At 40.0% G+C, this 19553-nt stretch overlaps 1 protein-coding gene across 2 annotated transcripts; it reads right to left on the bottom strand.

The window, feature by feature from the left end:
• Positions 1-792: 792 nt before the first annotated feature.
• Positions 793-17908, bottom strand: LOC146569871 (neuroplastin-like). 2 transcript variants are annotated; one of them, XM_085282513.1, is made up of 9 exons: positions 17364-17908; positions 10534-10887; positions 9036-9204; positions 8858-8952; positions 8006-8127; positions 5789-6059; positions 4127-4148; positions 2069-2145; positions 793-1782 (listed from the first exon to the last, which is right to left on the bottom strand). In XM_085282513.1, exons 1-8 carry the CDS (start codon positions 17452-17454, stop codon positions 2085-2087), a joined length of 1185 nt encoding a protein of 394 aa, XP_085138639.1. In that variant the 5' UTR covers positions 17455-17908; the 3' UTR covers positions 793-1782; positions 2069-2084. The 2 variants fall into 2 exon arrangements, with proteins under 2 accessions (XP_085138639.1, XP_085138640.1); XM_085282514.1 differs by lacking the exon at positions 10534-10887 and having other exon boundaries at positions 17364-17905.
• Positions 17909-19553: the final 1645 nt, after the last annotated feature.

Raw genomic sequence — 19553 nt, 5'->3', positions numbered from 1 at the left:
TACATAAATGTCTGTGACTGCTCTGTTATCTGTTATGTTTGCAGTTTCGTACTATGCAAAGTGTTGAATAAAGTTTAACAAAAAGAAAAGGCTTCAAAGACTAAGGATGTCTCATGTGACTCAGGTTAAATTTGCACATTGATTTTTTATACTAAGCAAAAAGAACTGGTATCTAATGTACAACAAGAACACAGATCAGTCTCAGTAAGTGAACTGAGATGTATGTATGCATGCATATTCCAATGATGTGCACTAAAATCATGAATGCAAAGCTTTTAATGGCTGACTTGACATGTAGGTTTGCCTGTTTCACTACCTGACAACTTATAAAAAGCTCCCTCAACAGTGGCAGAACTACAAAGTCAAAGTATTTGACATTGCACCATAAAACAGAACTCTAAACATCGAGCCCTCTGAATATTTGAATCTGCTGTTTAAAACTCATTTCCCTTCCTTCATTTCAAGACGTGACCTCAGTGGCATCCTCCATTAATCCTAAAAAGAAAGGCAGCTTCATCCCTCGGCTGTCACTCAAAGTCCTTTCACCGTGTACTACTTTCTGTCTTTTCATATCTAATCTGATCCTTGATTTTCACAGCGTAAGACTTAAACGTACCCCCGAACACTTTCCTCACGGTTTGCAGGTCTTTATTGCTCTGATGTTAATCACTACATTCCCCATTTCGACCTCCTGAAATCTCACTAGATGGAGCTGTTCTCCACTTTTGAGAGTCCATGTGACTAAGAGTACAACTCTGTGTTTTGCAAAGAAACTGATTTGCCAGACATGTCTGATTTTTTAAAGATATTTATTTTTAAAAATGACTCGGGATCTTGGAATTGCTTCACATGTGTCAGCTCGGACGCGGGCTTTCCTTTCTGCCCCACGTAAGCTGTCGAGAATTCATGCAGCTGTGTTGTGTGCCATCGACGCTCTACGGTGATCCTACTAGATTAAAGCTTTGTCACAGAGAAATCAAAAGCTGCAATGATTTGCCATATACTGATATGGATGATAATTGCATAGGATAATAGCCATGCTGTACAATACACATAATTATAAAATAATACGTTAGAATGATTAGTACAGATTTCCTAAAGTAGGCTTTTATACAGGTTTTTTTCATACTTTTCAACATTTAAGTGCATCATATAATATGGATAGTCTTTATATTAACGGTGATCTGATACATAGTTATTATGATTTAATACATACAGTACATACATACAGTAGATCTTAATCAAATTTAGAGGGACATTGCAAAGCCCTTAAATGTAATAGATACTGTCGGATAAAATGAACCAATGGTATGCAGCAGGATGATAAAACTGTACACATCTGTCATACCAGATTACGGTGGTATTTTCTTTTGCTGAGTGTCGTTTTTCCTCTAAAACACACAGTACAGATTATTAAAATGAAGCCACTCTCAGAGAAAAACCAAAATAAAACCAAAAAAAGCCATTTCTGTAGCAAACAGAAGGTCAACGTCTTGCATGCATTATTTTTAGAAGTAGTAAAAATGTTAAATTAGTGGTTAAGAGCATGGGGAAAAATAATAAACGTCAACAACCGCATGCAGTCACAATGGTTATAATGTTAACAATTCTATAATGGTTTGGGTACCTCCTGACCTCACACCCTCACACAATAAAATCATAAGGCATGCCTCATTTAATTCCTCCACAACCATACTTTTAATGGCAGATGTGTCCTATAAACAACGGGTATGGAGTCCATTCTTGTTTACCTTCATATGGTCAATACATGTGTAATGAGACCTGCAGAAAAGAGAAGATTCAGCTTGTTAGCCCAGTGTAAATGCGATCTATTAGTATATATGAGTTATCCTGCGTGACAAAAGCATTCAGTTATTGTTTCGTATAGTCAACTTGTATTCTTGGAGGGTCTTTACCTTTTAATATAAAGCACCTTGAGGCAACTGTTGTTCTCATTTGGTTTTATGTAATTACACTTAATTAAATTAAATTAAATCAAATCAGTCATCTTGGGTTTGTGGCCACAGGTCTTTATTATCAGGGCTTCTCTTAATAATTTAATACTTACTCAGCAGACAGGCTGCTCAGTTTGTATTCCTCTGGCGGAGATTCTTGTCTTTGTGGTTGTTGGTCGAGTTAGTTTTCCTTTACAAAGAAGTAAAACACACAATCAGCTCTCATCTCAAACAAAGCGTATATGAGGTGTTATCAAGCAGTTCTGTGATCAAATCCCTAAAAAAACCTCCAAAAAAACCGCCTTGTGGTGTAAATGGCAAATCTCAAATTCAAGGTTATCTTCTCATGCACCTTTACAGTTTATTCAGCAAGGCTGCTGCTTTTTGTCTTAAAACACATGATTGGACACTTCAAATATCAAATATCAACCGGTCTGGGTGGTGACCCATCATTTTTCATGAAGCTACCTACGCTCACAATGACACAAGATGGCACTCTGGCACAAATCCTTCATAGGGGGAAAAATATAAATCAGCTCGCTTGATATTTGGTCTCTTGGCAAAAATTTTTTGGACATGATCAAGAAGCTGATCTTGAACAGAGATGAGCCTAATTTAAATAAACTTTTGAACACATGTCATACACAGAAACTAGTGATCTCAGTCCTAACAACTGTAAAATGATTGTTGTCGTGTATGAAATAAAAATAGCTAATGCTCCGCTTTCTGTTTCATGACATAAAATAAACGCTGCAGGCTGCTAATTAACCAATTTTAACATCTGCAAGCTTGTGGTAGAAATTTACCATCATTTTATTTATAGATGAAACTGACTGATGTTGACAGTTGACTGATGCCTTGATGATGGCTCAGGGTTATTAATACAACCACTGATGAAAACATCTACTACTACTGTTTGCAGCCATAAACTGTATATCAAAGATGGACATAGCCAGAGGATTGTCATTTAGTCCTTTTGTCATGTCTAGTCTCTAAACCTTTAAGTCTATATAATGCTGGGATGTCAAACTAATTCTACACCGAGGGCCGAGTCTGGCCCAGTTATGTGGGCCAAATGAGTGAAACTCCAATTTCTGTCAGTCTAAAGACATTTAACTACACATTTAATCCCCGAGATATCTTAATATAATATAAAGAAGTACAATTTCAACAGCACATGTCAGTTTTTTACATTAGAAATGTAAAAGTACAGAAAAGTCTTGCAGATCACTTCTTAGCCTTTCCTATATATATTTTGCTGGGTCACTTCTGGCCCCCTAGCCTTATGTTTGACGCCCATGCTATAATGTATTTTATACTAAATGGGACAATAAGTTATAAAATTAACATCACATTTTCTTTAACACGACTTAAAACTAGTGAATGAGACCATAAACACACAAGGAAAATGTTTACTGAGGTATTAAGTCATGTAAGAAGCATATTAGTTTTTTCTTCTATAGACATTTTGTTTCCCCCTGCTGGCCATTAAAGAGAATGCAGGTATATAGCACTCTCGCATTAGATTAGTTTTTAGATCTGAGGCTACCTCCATCTTTTACATTCAGTCTTTGACTGCAGCAAGGACAAAACCAGACCCAGGACCAGTTATGTAAATATTTTTAAAACATTTTTAAACATAATTTTTTACCTGCTGAGAGTTTTTTCTGTTCTTTTTTTGTGTGCATTTCAGTGAGCTAAGTTTTTTCCTCTTAAAAAAGATACTAGGTAACTAAAATTTAGGTTACCAGGACACCTATCAATAGATTACTGAAGCCAGGAGGGGAAACAGGAAGAACAAAACTATGCCTTAAATCACACATCTGCCTAAAACTACGTTGTAGCGTGTTAAAAAAAACATTTAATAAACAATGCATACTGCTTCTCACTGCCAAACATGGGCGGATTAAGCAGGACTTTCCTAATCCAGACAACTTGTCAGTCACAGCAACAGTGGCCAAACTTGACCTTAAAATACCATCCGGTGATTTATCTGAAATACTAGGACATGATGCTCACCGTTATTTGTGACCCAGTTTTAGGAACTACTTCACAGTGAGCTCTACAGACTGTCTGGAGTAGATACATCATGATAATCTACAACAAAACACACATTACTTTACCAAGCTAAACAGAGATAAGGTGGTAAGAGGTGAAATGTTTATACTTACATTGGTCCAGCTAGATCATCATCTGTGGCAGCAAGAGGAAAATATGGAGAAATGAACACCAAAAAAAATAAAATAATCGCAAAGAAGCTGCACACGCTGATGAGGTGTTTTGCTTAAAGCTGACATTTAGTGCCCTAAAAATCTCTACGTCTGTGGTTTCCAAGTACAGACTGTTACCAAATAAAAACATAGCCTAGGTGAAGTAACACAGGAGCAAACTGTGTGTGTATGTGTGTGTATATATGTATATATATATATATATATATATATATATAAAAATGGCTGCGATGCAGAATGAAAAGTAGCTCATGAGAACACTCACAAAACACAGAGTGTAATTAAACATCACAATAAAATGCACGAGCAACTGAGAACAACAGGCAGAATTCAAACTGGGGAAAAAAAATACTGTAGTCATGCACAGACAAGCAGCGCTCACAAAGAACATCTGCTCACTCAAGGAGATTAGCGAGAAGCAGGTCCATGATTATCAGCCCTGCGGTGATAACTCAGCGCAGCATTTTCAAACAGTGACGAAACACTTCAAATTCCTTAGAGTGCTACATGCCATTTCTCTGCTGCGGTGATTATGTTTATGAGTGTGATGCAAAGACATGGCATAATCATTTCATCAAAACAAATAAAAACCTAAAATTTGGAACTGAAACGTTTAAAAGTGCTGATTATAATGTGCCGCAGACGGGAGGATGACGAGGCTGAATGCTTATTGAAATTCACGAGGCATGCAAAGTCTCTCACTTACCACAAACACAGTTTACGTTAGGCAATTTGGAAAAAGGGGAGGATGGGAGATATTAAAACAATCTTTTAAAATATATGCAACAAGCGGAGAGAAGAGAAACCAGGTCCGAGAGTTTCAAGTAAAACAATTCACGAAAGCAAGCAATCTGCATCCGTCTTGATTTGCTGCTTAAAGGCTGTACGGATTCTCGAGGGGACTATATCGCTCCCATATTCTGCAATCTATTCTGATAAAATAATAAACCGTACTGAGAAAACGTTCAAGTGCAATGACTGTAGGCGTTAGTGAATACCACCGACAGCTCTTAGGTGTCAGTCATTCCCTCGGTGCTACAGCTAATCAGCAGGTGACAACATCAAAATTCTGTTTGAGAGGAAAAGGTTGCCCAAATACCATTAATGCATAATATATGACGTAGCTAGACTCTCAAATGAAGTGCTCAGCGCTATCAGAAAATTGCAGGATGGCATACCCAGGTTTCACAGCTAAATTACGAGCATCATTGTTAAGTTTGCATTAGGGACATTGCATTGAGGACACTACAAGGTCCCTGGAAAGGTATTAATAATTGAAACCGCCCACCTCCTCAACACTGCAGTATCATATTTCTCATGAATATTAAAGGCATGATATTGTCCTGACAAGGTGCAACAGTGTCTGCGTTCTGGGTCAGCCTCGCTGCCTGAATTATTGAATGCGGGCACAGCGATGGGCACAGTGTCAGGCAACTCTGCCGGTGCACCTGGGGAAGAAATGCCTTCAAGCTCACACCAGAGCCTTTTCACATGACAGACCCATTAGGTATTTCATTTGTATGCTGAAGGCAGCTAATCTATCCCCAGTTATATTTAAACGATGGACTAATAAAACATTCCTAAGCATTATCAGCGGTGACTCACCGTCTTGTAAATCTTCTGGCTTCTTGCGCTTCTCATAAACAACGATGATGACGACCAGGATGATGATCTCAGCCAAAACCCCCAGGAGAGGCCATAAGGGGGCCAAGTGGCTGCGAACCCTCAGCACAGATTTCTCAGTAGTGTGGCCAATCATGTTGGTGGCGTTGCAGACGTACACCCCTGGATCTTCATCAATGTCCAGATTCAGAATGTGGAGCTCTGTGTAGTTGTCTTTGCTGACGATGTAGATGCGTGTTGAGTTTTCAAAGTCCTACGAAGAGGGAATGAAGAGAATCATCCTGGTGATTTGGCAGTGAGAGTTTTTTTTTTTTTACATGGACAGTTTTTTGTGCCTTAGTTTAGATCATGGAGTATTATAAATTCACCAGACATGTTATTAGGTACACCTGTTCAGCTGCTTATTAACACAAAAGTCTAATAAGCCAATCACATTGCAGCAACTCAGTGCATTTAGGCTTGTAGACATGGTCAAAACGACCTGCTGAAGTTCAAATTGAGTATCAGAACAGAAAAGAAAGGTGATTTAAGCCACTTGCATTTCAGAACCTGCTGATTTACTGGGTTTTCCCACACAACCATCTCTGAATCATCTGAAAAGGATGAGCTGCAGTTGTCTGGGTGACAATGCAGTGTTGATGTCAGAGGTCAGAGAAGAATGCCCAGACTGCTTAGAGTTGATAAAAAGTAACTCAGATAACCACTTATTACAATCAAGGTATGCAAAAGAGCATCTCTGAACGCACAGCATGTCCAACCTTGAAGCAGATGGACGACAGCAGCAGAAGATCACGTGCTGCTTTTTGTCATCTAAGAACAGGAAACGGAGGCTCCAGTTCGCATGGGCTCACCAAAATTGGATGATAGAGGGTTGAAAAAATGTTGCTTGGTGTGATGAGACTAAATTTCTACCTGAATATTTGGATGGTAGGATTTGGCATAAACAGCATTAAGGCTTGGGTCCATGCTGCCCTTTATCAACATTTCAGGCTGTTGTGGTGGTCTATGGTGTGGGGGATATTTTCTTGGCCCAGAGCATCACTGACTCACCACCCACCTACGTGAGTATTGTTGCCGATCCACACAGTGTATGCGTCTTCTGATGGCTCCTTACAGCAGGATAATATACCATGTTATAAAGCTAAGATATTTTCAAACTGGTTTCTTAAACATGTCAATGAGTACACTGTTTCTAAAATGACCTACACATTCACCAGATCTCAATCCAATGGAGCACCTTTGAGATGAGGATTGTTTCAAGCACCTGGTTTTATCTATGCTATCACTGATGGGGACGACAAGGAGTACAGAGAACTGACCCAAGGCTTTGTAGACTGGTGCCAGCAGAACTACCTCCAGATCAACACTAGTTAAACCAAGGAGCTGGAGAGTAAAAACATCCATTTTTCTACTTCATTTTGGAGTTCAATAGCATCTTTTAAATAGATTTTTACCAATAAAACTTAGCTTTAACTACAGGGTGGGCTATTTATATGGATACACCGTAATAACATGGGAATGGTTGGTGATATTAAAGTCCTGTTTGTGGCACATTAGTATATGTGAGGGGGCAAACAGTTTGCTAACTGTAGCATTCCCATGTTATTACGGTGTATCCATATAAATGCCCCACCCTGTATATGAATGTAGTTATACTAAAGTAAAAATAAACTGAAAAGAGTATTTTCACTTTTATTTTGAAAGGTTAGCTATTGTTTTTTAATCAACTTTCTATGACCATGGGCTTTTTAAAAAAAACATAAAATCAGACTGAAAAACAACAGTCGTGCCTGAGTGTGATACTTTTCAGGTGAAACTGTTATACCGGTGGGTTTATATTTATTCTGGATACGTTTTCATTTTTCCATTTATTGTAGATCAATTAAAGAATCGATCTACAATATTTTCCATTTGTTGTTTCTGTTAATCGTAAATGTTCTTGTTGAGCTTTAATATTTAGAGTAAGTCAAACACATAAAATCCTTAGACTGCAGCTGTGGGATTTGTGGACCTCTTAACCTTAAGTGTTCTTAATGGTGACCTTCTGCTTAGGTAGCTAGTCTCAATTACTAACAGGAGATTTACTTTACCACTGAAACCAGTTGCTGTACATATGAGACTTAGAATCTTTTTAAAATCATAAAATCTAAACATCACAAATGATATCTAAGCAGTATCATTTAAATTCATATGACATACCTTGTCGTTCCTGCGCCAGGACCACACAGGGTGAGGATAACCCACAGACTTACAGTGGAGTATAGCGTGATCGCCCTCGTTCTTATTCTCACTACGTTTGTGGCCTACAATCTCAGGAGCAGCTAAAACACAAAACACATTTGAGAAATTAATTTTTTTAAAATAACAATAATAATATAATTTTTGTTATTTTTCCAAGTTGAAACTGATAGTAATGCTCTCACTGATCGCTGTATTGCATTTAACCACATTGCACATTTATGAAGTAATCTGAGTAAAAGCTAAAAAACAGTCACATGAGGTAAATCACGCACAGCAGTTTGTTTTTCTTTTTTAAGAATAAAGCACTGAAGCGCAAAGCAGGAGTCATTCCAATAGTCTTTTTACACTGCAGAGACGAACACTTGTGTGTATGAAAGTGAACTTCAAACATAAAGCATTACATTTAATCTAGCAAGAGTATTTGAGCCAATGTAACCATAAACTGTGTGCATTACTCAGTAGATTATAAAACGGACTGCAATAATAGAAATGCCCCATATAATATCAAGAAAACTGCCCCTGAAATCCAATTTACCTCCATTGCAATGCAACAGCAGAAAAGGCTGACCAGATTTTACATAATCCCTTTCCATCAGACAAACAAGACACCATCTGCTGCCACTGAGCCGGGCACTGGCTTGATGGAGGTGTCAAGGGCACCGGCTGCCCCTGAGCAGCCAGCAGAGCCGTTTGAGATCACAGGTCCTCACATGACAGCGATACAAGTGCTCAAGGCCATTTTTATTGGTGGCATCTCTAATGTGGCCTCAAAATTGCAAAGACGGCTTTAGCTCGCCAGTCAACACCTACATTTAACTTCGATGGTGGCGTTGGCCGAAGGAGTCGTGCTGAAGTTGTAGACACACATGTACACTCCAGCGTCATCTGCTCTTGGTCTTTTCAGCCTGCGGAGCAGAAATACATCTCACGTGAACGCACGCCAGGCTGCTAAACACCTCTTCCTCTCAGACTCGTGAAAAAAGCTGACCTGTACTCAGTGTTCTTGCTTGAGTCACGCGTTTCTGGGATCTCCTCGCCGTTCTTCATCCAGAAGCTTTCCTGGACGGTGCTGTGGGGGCTGGTCAGGTTGCACTGCAGTGTGAGGCTTTCTCCTTCCACTGGAAGCGTGACGTGTTCAGAGGCAGCAATGGACGGCTCTGCAAGAGAAGCGTAGCTCAGCCACAGCAGAAGTAGTGGGTGAAGGCGCGCTGGAAGATGTAGAGTTCAGACACTACAGACGACTAGTCGTTTTTCAATAATGCTCAGGAATAGTTTAAAGTGGGAGGAATTATTCTGGGCATCCCAGCCTGCTGAAGTAAAGGTCCATTCACTTTCTGGGTAGCTGGACATGAAATACACCCATTCGAGCAACTACATTACCAAATATAACTTTACAGAACAAAATGCAGCTTTTGGATTACAGGCTAGCTTTGGAGAAGCACTTGGTTTAATTATAGCAGCTGGATGTGTTTTGTGTGAGGCATGATGATAAGTATACATCTGTTACAATGCAGGTGGATAAAAACAGGTTTCACATTACAGTGACTCCAGAACATTTTTTATGAAGCACACTAATGTTATTTATACCAATTCTTTGGACTTACCACAACTTATTTAGCTTCATGAAAATATCCCTCCACTTAATTTAGAGATTAGATTTATTACCTTAAAATGAACCTCTTACAACAATTAAAATCTGCCTCCTCGTTTGCATCCCGTAGAAATGTAACCTGCCGAAGCTGCTCGCTTCAGTTGGCTTTTAAACAATGAAGATCTTAATTGGAGAGTTAGTATTCTGCTTAATCCTGATTATCTATGTCTTGTTTGCACAGTTAGACACCAGTGAAGCTCTTAATCTTTAGTCATGGCCTAAAACACCGTCTGCAACAAAGCACCTGCAGGTTTGTGCTGGCAGGTACTCAGCCCCCCTCCCAAAAAAAAAAGAAAAAAAACTGTATGGAGATTTGGCCCCCATTTTGTCCTTTTATAAAGCTGAAGAAGATACACGTCTCTAGAAAAAGCACTGTGATTCTGGTGAGCAAACAAGAAACTACTGTTAGCGCTAATATGAGTCAGAAATGAGACGTGCTATCACTCTCCAAATAAAACATGGCTGTGATGAAGGTGATACCAAATGCCAAATACCAAGCAGGTTACAACAATGAGAGAAAAACCACAATTATAATGAATAATTCTGGGAAATTAGAAGAAAAGAGGAGAAAAGGGAGGAAAAGAAGGAAAAAACTGGGCTCTGTGAGCTCTATTTAAAGTAAGAGTTGAAATGTGCGATGAGCATTAAAAGAATACTACTCAGCTCTGCTTACTAAAGATAACAAGAAGATGAGAGGATGGTGTTTTTTCCTCATTTCTCAGGTCTGTGGGGGAGGGTGGCACCTACTTAGGAAGCTACTGCTCCTCTGGAGAGGTATGATGGAGGCTGAATCACACAGGAACTGGGGGAGGATTGCTCTACACTGACCACTCACTCTGCAGCACTGTTATAGTGGCCTGAGCACGGATCCAGGTGGTGGCTGGATTTTGGTGGAGGTCATTACGCCGTGGGTCATTGCTGGCTCTGCACTCGTATGTCCCAGAATCGTCTAGTGTGAGATGCGATACCCCCAACACGCTCACAGCATTGATGCCGTAGGCGGTGCTGATGGACACCCGCCGCTTCCGGGCACCATCCCACAGCTGCCTGAAAGAGTCGGCTCGGTTGATCTCAGAGTACCACCACTGGATTTCGGGGGTGGGGTTACCTACCACGTCACAGTACAGCTCAAAGGTGTCACCTGTGAGCTTAGTCTCAGAAAGAGGTGATTTCACAAAGCCCGCCGGTGCTGGTGGTGGTCGTTTACGGGGGCAGCGTGTCCAGAGGCAAAACAAAAGAGGAGAAACAGGTGCAGGTGAGAAAGTAACAGGTTAAATTAAAACAGGAGCCAGACAAAGGACATGACCAAATGAAAAGAACAGCAACAAATGCAAAATAATGAACAGAACAGACAAATTATGTTAAAATTAGAAATAAATAAATGAATAAATGACAGCTGCTTAACTCCCCAATTAATCTAATCATTTCCTGGTTTATAAAATGTCTAGCCATGTTGATAAATTCAGATTAAAGTTGCAAATATCATCATTTCCCTTCATTAATTAATCTGGCACTCATTAGTTTTTCCCAATTGAAAAGGGACTTGTTATCAGAGGATCCTTGAAGCTAGTCTCACCACTTGTAGCCACCTCAAGGCACAACTTTAATTTCAGTAGTCCCAGGGATGAATAAGGACACCAGTCAAATCTGACTAAAGAAAGGTTCCTGGTTTGTAAGTAATTCTTCTACTACCAACTTTGCTGTTACACAATCACCCCACAGATTTCAGTTAAGCATTATTTTTTATCCACAGTGCGTTCTGAATCTAAATCAAAGAAGAAAGAGATTGAGATTTTGGGTTCATCCTATTCTAACTAGGAAACAACATCAGGAAGTTGGTTTGATCAAGAAGTTGAATCTGTATTACCGTCTCTTTTGCACATATTTCAACAAATCGGTGAAAAATCGAGTTTTTAGTCCAAAAAATAAATGCTGAAAATTTCTCCTGCAAAATTTAGCGGTTGGTGTGAACCGCTACAAAAAACATTTTTGCACAAATCTTACACCAAATTTAAAATAATCCTTTTATACATCTCATCTTGGGTCTGTCAGCTCAAGACGTTTTAAATCCTCTCACCTTAAGCCAACTTCACCATGTTCACAACAAGCACCCACTGTATATATACAGTATATATTACACAAAATATGAAAAAACAAATCAGATGCGACCATTCGCTCTCAACCAGAGCCCAGCGCAATGTGATGGCGTCTGATGCAAAGTCACAAATCAGTTCATTGACAAACAGTTTCACCTCTGATGAGCCATCAGTCATCACACTGACAATTTTTGCTCTGGGAAAAAGAGACAACCCCAGATCTGTCTAAACTATTATTGCTGCTATTCCTGGGAAGCTTTAATTCAGTTCTTCTGGGACGGCCCTGCGAGGCTGCTCTCACTTGGTTCTGTGCAATTAATGGCATCATATAAAACTGCGCCTGGCTCGCACAGCGCTCACATCAAGAAGTCCTCCACACGACCTTGTCATTTTCTTGGCTGTATAATAAAAATATCTCAGTGCTCAGAAAATCGTGTTTATGTAATTACTGAATAACAAGGACACTGATACAACAAGCTGCTTATAATTTGACTGGATTGAAATGTCTCCCTTTTAAATGTAAATGCTTTTAATCATGGAGGTGGAAGTTATATGCACGCTCTATAGGCTCTGCAGAGAGACAAGAGATTTATAGAAGCCTCAGCTCTGGGTCTCTGGGGAGTGTGTGGGCACATGGTGATAGACCCCCTGCGTTTCCATAGAAGCACTCTACGGCAACAAAGTAGGAAGAAGAGACAGCCAACCAGATGAGACAGACCATCACCTGGTTTCTGTGTCAAGCTGCTGACATCACAAGACTCTGCTGCACAGCCTGCAACGGGCTCCTGAAAACCAGACCATATACAGTGTGCACATAAAGATTCCTTCATACATGCAAACCAGCAAATAACATGACTGAAACCTAAAGCCAGCCCCTCAGCTCTTATCGCAGAAATGCTGAGAGACAGACCCTGTCAACTCCGACAGAGTAGACATGTTAAAAGTGCTGAGCCAGTAGCCACGTCTTCGCACACCACTGTACAGCACATGTCCGAATGACGCCACTCGCGTCAAGAGGATTTCGGTTTAGTTTTGTGTGCGTCTAATGTGTGGGATGTTTTTTTTCCATTAGTGAATAATAAGCTAGCTTAATATCTTAAATTAAACATGATGTCCACAGATAAAGTTCTCACACAGCACTTCAAAGTTTGAATGCAACTTAAGGTCACATTCCTGGTGCAACTCAGCGAGAACGTTCATGACTGACGCGGGCCCGGGATTTCGAGGGGTGGAAAACTATGCTACTCCAGCTGGATTTCAAAATGTGCTTCTTTTCACATGAGCTGGGCGAGGACAGCTCACCAAACTGTGGAGAATTGTAATGTTTGTCCTTTTCATTAAGGCCTAAATTATCTACACAGTCCCTATTTGAGCCACAAATCAAAGCTCCTTCTGTTAGCAATGAATCTGTTTTTACTCACAGTGAGATGTGTTTCCTGTACTGCTGTCACAAAGACTGAGGTTCACTTTTATTTTTTCACCTCCTTTATCCCCTCCAATTAATTTTTTCTTTAATTTGTTACTTTCCACAGTTACTGCGCTTGTTGCTGCTGCGCTATTTCCATCGCTTAGGGAACGCCACCGATGAATGCCAGGGAAAATAAAATTGCTATCGTCTTCTCATTTTTTAGTGATTTTCCTGAGAGATTTTGTATCTGGTGCAAGACAGAATTACATCATAAACCTTTGATGATGGGAGGCAACCAATCTAAAAACAAATGGTGCTAAACTCAACAGCCATAACATTGTGCAAAGAACATTTAGTTCATATTGACATGTTAAAGGAAATAATTTGCCTATTTCACACTTAAACGTATAAAAACCCAATGCAACATTGTAAAATTGTACTTGTTGTAGCAAATCACATCACATTTATTATCAAGAGATCTATTCATATACGCTATATCAGCGTGACAGTCCAAAAATCTGTTATTGCCATCTAACGTTTTCATTGTCTGTGTTCCCAATTTGCTTCTAAATTCTTTCTGAATTTTAATGTGCATAAAGCACCTGTGTGTGTGTGTCTTTTGTTCTCTCAATGAAATAATTGTTTGGTCTTTAGATGTTGTGTTTATATGCTTTTTCTGGTAAGATCTGTGCATTATTGGTCCTTTTATTTTTTATATTTTTGCACTTTTTCACTTTTTGACTCGTGTTTTTTTTGTTGTTGTTGCTGTTATTTTTAAAACCTTTAGCCTTTCAGTTTGGTTTCAGTTCAAGTTCAGGTGTTTATTTTTATTCTTTGCAGCAGTTTTAGTTTCCTCTGTTTTTCCCCATCTGTTCCTCTTTCTTGTCTTTCTACTAGCGTCTGTTCCACTGTTTGTTATTCTTGTTAGCCGCTGCATTTACCCTTTGTCTTCTGAGCTGTTCCCTCTTTTGCTTTGAAGGTTACCTTTCTGCCGTTCCTCACTCTAGTTTTACTTTCAGCTTGCAATAAACTGTGTTGATTAGGTTAAGCTGTGTCTCGTTCCTCACCTGTTTCCACCTGCCCATCAGTCCAGTATATAAATAGTCCTAACTTTCTTTTGTCCTTTATCAGAGTGTTTGTTCCTGTCCAGATCCACACTATGACACTGTGTGCCAATTTCAGTTTTATTATTCAAACTGCAAATCCAAGAGCACAAACTGACAGCAGACGACCTCGAATCGTCTGACGAATCCAATTTAAATGTGTCTAAAATGAAGAAATTCTGGCCACAGTCCCAGTTTATGTTCCAACACATACTGAAGAAAACAGCAATTACATACATTCACATGCTGGACGGCATTAACTGCACAGTGAAAATGGTTCTAATATATATGTCTTAAATGTTTTGATATAGTTTAATAAACATTTCGAAGCACTGAAATGCAACATAAGGGAGCTGATGTGTTATAGTAACAATAATTATACTTACATGCAATCAGATTAAACTGAATTTGACAACTGTGATGTTCAAGCATGTTAATCTTTTATATGCATCGTGGGGCTTCAGAAAACGGCACTACTTCTCTTACATTTCCCTGTAGGGATTGCCTTTGATGTTAGATATAGCAGAAATGCACATTAGAGATGAAACAATGCATCCATCCAATAATTATCAGAAAAAAAGAATAAATGTGGGCAATTGTGGTTAGTCGTGATCAGTAATGGTTTCTGTCATTTACCAGTCAAAAATACAAACCGTTCACTGGTTCCAACCTTTTAATTGCAGGATTTAGCTTTTTTCTCTCTCCTGTGTGCTCCTCAGCTGCTCGGGGTTTAAATTTTCATGAGAAACATGTCAGCATCGTCTTATGTTTCGGAAAACTGTGATGAGATTTGTTCCCCGCTTTTTCCCTTCTTCGTCCATATGTTGACCAAATAATCTTTTAGCCAAGTGAGAGTAATAATCAATGGATTGCTGGGCAATGAAAACAACTGATATTTAATATCCCCGGCAATTATCGTGCTTTATATGCTTTTGTTAATTTGCTCTATTATAATACAATACATTGTTACATCTTTTAGTTTTACATGTTTAAATCGTTTCCTTAAACACAATCATTTTCAGTCTCTGGAAACATCTACAAATGTAATGCAAATTATTTGTAATTTGGCCAATTCATCAGGTACTGAAACAATAAAATCTACAACTCAAACTGAAATAGCTCACAAAATATCATTTTTTAGCTTCTGAAAATAAAACATTACTTTGTTTTTCAGACTGTTTAAACAGTCTGTTATGTTAACTTCACTTTAGACTCATACGTCCACAGAGAGTAGGGCTGGGAATCACAAGATACGATCTTGATACATTGGGAAAAGAATCATTTATTTCATCTGTGCACTGTTGTGTTACAGATTACTATTGCATTAAATACCAATTCAATTAACTGGCAGTCTGATTTTTCCCCCATGTGAGTCAGTTTCTTCTCCTTCTTCACTTCATTTAAAACATTAGCTCAAAGAGAAATGAAGAAGTGAGTCTGGTAAATCAAACTGGATTGATATCTATTTAGAGCAGGGGTGTCGAACTCCAGGCCTCGGTGTCCTGCAGGGTTTAGATAACACCCTGGGTCAACACATCTGAATCAAATGATCAGTTCATTACCAGGCTTCTGGAGAACTTTAGGACATGTTGAGGAGGTCATTTAGCCATTTAAATCAGCTTTGTTGGATCAAGGACACATCTAAAACCTGCAGGACACCGACCCTCGAGGCCTGGAGTTCGACACCTGTGATTTAGAGCATCTGTATGTTGTGAAAAAACATTGATATTTGGTGTCAGAGGGGGGATAACGCATCTCGACAGGAAGCAACATGATATACTGTTGTATTAATCTTTTGAGATATAGCTTCACATATAAGCAGCCAAATGGATTCTGGGACGTGACTGGCAGCAGTGTTTGCTAATATTCTGTGTGACCGCAATCTGAAGAAAGGAAGAAGAAAAAGAAGAAGAGAGAAAACTACAATATTTGAAAGGCAATAAAGAAGATTGATCTCTACCTCCTCCTGTCAGATGTAAAGCCAGTATTTCTAATCAGAAGTCTGAGCTTTGTCAGCTCTGATTGGAGAAGAGATGTTGTGAGTGGGCGCACAGTATAGGAGGAGATGTGTAATGCAATCCTACACATGGACCACTCCGGGGAAGGCCGGAGCTCAATCCATTCTCACTCGTCCGCACACAGAGCTCGCAAAGGAATGCAAGAAGCACTGCACGCTTACAGTATACACAAACAGATAGTGGACTGAGAGGGGGGTTACACAGCCCTAATCAGTTTGGGGGGGGGATGAGGTTTACGAGCTGAGGGTGAATTGGGCAAGTGGAGCTGCGCTGGGAAATCAATGCCATTCTGCAGTGCAGCACGTCTCAGCAAAGAGTTAACAGATTCACTGTTGCAAGAGGACATTAAAGCCATAGTTCCCAGTGCAGCATCTCTGCTCTAAAAATAGGAACATGCAGCAAAATGGACTGATGCTATTTACAGAGCTGCGCTTCTAAGGTCCTACATAATTACATGGGCCTATGTTACAAGGACCTGCACTGATGCATACAATTATTTCACTCTGTAGCAGAGGATTTTATTTTTTCTGAATTCCTGATCTCTATCCTGCCATTTCTGAGCAGACCCACGCGTGACAGCATGTTGACTGGACATGTGAGAGAGTGTTTGTGTGCTGGCATCACAGGTTTTAAACTTCAGTGTGGCACGATCCTACCCGTGGACAGAACTTGTCCTTGCTGCCTGAACCGCTCATGTATCGGCTCAGTATTCAGCTCCACACTTCAAAGGACATTTTAGGGACACTGCACAGGCCTCCTTATGGCTCACTACAGCAGTACAGATTGTAGCCCATTAATGATTTATTAACCCTTCTTTTCTAACGCTGGGCCAACAAGACGCCAATCGATCCGCTCTGGTGTGTGTTTCTGTCAGAAACAGAGGATTATCTAATGAGGCTGGAGGAATCTTGCAGTAATTCATTTAAAGTAACATTTTTTTTAATGCATCAAAGTCAGCCAATGCCAGTGCCTCCCTTAAAACCGCATTCTCACCATGATGTGTAACGCGCTGCGTTTTTCTATAGGGAGAGCTTTCCTACCGTTCTGAGATGAGACGGACTGCAGCATCAGAGCTCCAAATATCGCCACCGAGAAGATCATGACTGCAGCTCTGCGTTTGCCAGGTATCATCTTCGGAGACGGTGGACGGAAAATGCCGGTAGGAGAGCGCTAAGGTGACCTGCGCCGGTTATGATGGAGCGGGCTGGTTCGCCGAGGCTCGCACCTCCAGATACTCCCCAGTCGTGTCACGTACTGAGTCAAGCGTCGCTAGGTAGACGAGCGTGAGCCCACAGAGGTGCAGCTGGCTACCTGTGCCGCTCTGCTGACAACCCGGTGCAGATACCGAACCACCTTTTTTTCCTTTTTTTTTTTTTCTTAACCACCCGTTACATCTTTAATCCCGCGAGATCTTGGAGGAGCGCAGAGACAAGACGGTGCGTCCAATGGCAAAAGTGAAGCACAAATCGATTTTTGTTGAAATAAGATAATAACCATGGTCTTTATATGTATACTGCTAGACCTGTTTTGTACGAAGCCCCTTAAGAATTAGAATATAGTTGCGATTGTTTCTTTCTTGTAGTCAAATTAAGCCGTTGTCGCCTACAGTGTCTGCAAACCAATCAGAAGCGAGTGTTTCTTTGACACTTCATCCTTCAGTAGCTACTCGCTGAGCAGCCGTGTCCTGTGTCAAGCAGGTTCTCACTCGGGCTGACTAAGCCTTGAACCCAACAGCACCTGTGGCTTTACGCAAACTTTTAATCCAATTTCTCTTTGAGCAAATATAGGTTAATGGCAGGCTGACACCTACAGCACAGAAGCACAAGTCACTTGGTCTTCTACATCATGAATGTGGGGCAAAGAGTATGGTGTCTTTTGCCTGCAGAACTGCGTTAATTGTGCTATGGGTTCAATGAGGTGCTGGAAACATTATTTTTGATCCACGCTGACATGACAGCATCACACAGTTGCTGCAGATTTATCACCTGTACATCCATGATGCCAATGTTCCGTAGCACTACACCTCAAAGGTGCTCTGTTGGATTGAGATCTTGTGACTGTGGACGCCATGTGAGTACAGTTAACTCATTTTCACGTTCAAGAAACCAGTTCAAGGGGATCTGAGCTTCGTGACATGGTGTGTTATCCTACTGGAAGCATCCATTAGAAAATGAGTATTCTGTGGTTTTAAAGGGATGGACAAAGGGATGCAAATACGTCACTTTACCACCAGCAACCGCCTGAACAACTGATACAAGTCAAGAAGAATGAATGCATTTATGTTGTTAACACTCAATTCTGTCTCTACCAGACCAGGCATTATTGTAGTATCAGTTTCCTGTTTTCAGCTGACAGGAGTGGCATTTGGTGTGGTCCTCTGCTGTTGTAGTCCATCTTCCTTCTCCGTTCTGATGCTCAGTTTGAACTCCAGCAGGTTGTCCTGGTCGTGCCTAGATGCACTGAGATGCTGCCATTTGATTGGCTGATCACATATTTGCATTAATGTGAGATTGAACCAGTGTATTGAACAACGTATTAACCAAGAGTTTGTACTCATATCACCATACTTGCATCGTTTGCATAATTATATGTAAGTGAAAAAAAGCATCTACATATCAAATAAAAAGAAACAATTCAATTCAGCTTTATTTATATCGCAACCAATGACAACAACTGTTGCCAACACTCTATATTGTAAATTAAAGATTTGTTTCACCACTTCTTCAGTCAGTAATTAAATTCCTGTATTAATAAAAGAGAAAAGTAAAACCTTAGAGTTATTTCAGCAGCTTTTCTTTGTGATAATCACCTTTGGTATTCATGAGGTATGCCTGTTTAGATCAGTACATTTCTTTTTGAATTCATATCTGTCATTTTGCCTTCATCGGCATTTCAGTGTGGGATGAGGGGACAGGAAAAACGGTGCACAGTCCCACATAAAGTGGGTCATCTGGACTCCCAGATATCACAGATGGATAACAGATTTAAAAACCTGAATATATAGGTCAAGAAATACAAGGAATGCACTAGCACAATAATCAGTTTATATCCAGGTTTTCTCAGCCTGCTGTATAAAACTGCTGAGCTGGTTCAGTTGGTTCTGACTTTTAAAAAATGGACGATTTCTCACAGTGACTTTAAAACAGGGTTCGTTGTTGGGGCATAAGTGGCAGGATCATCAGTCAGAAAGCCTGAGTATGAAAATAGTGTGACTCATTTTGGCCAGTAAG

The sequence above is a fragment of the Mchenga conophoros genome, linkage group LG7 (assembly GCF_057382185.1).
Source record: "Mchenga conophoros isolate Kocher_MC1m ecotype Shallow Benthic linkage group LG7, M_conophoros_male_GT1.1, whole genome shotgun sequence".
Classification (NCBI taxonomy): Eukaryota; Metazoa; Chordata; class Actinopteri; order Cichliformes; family Cichlidae; genus Mchenga; species Mchenga conophoros.
Note: the sequence above shows the minus strand (reverse complement) of the source record. Positions and strands in the feature narration are given on the sequence as shown.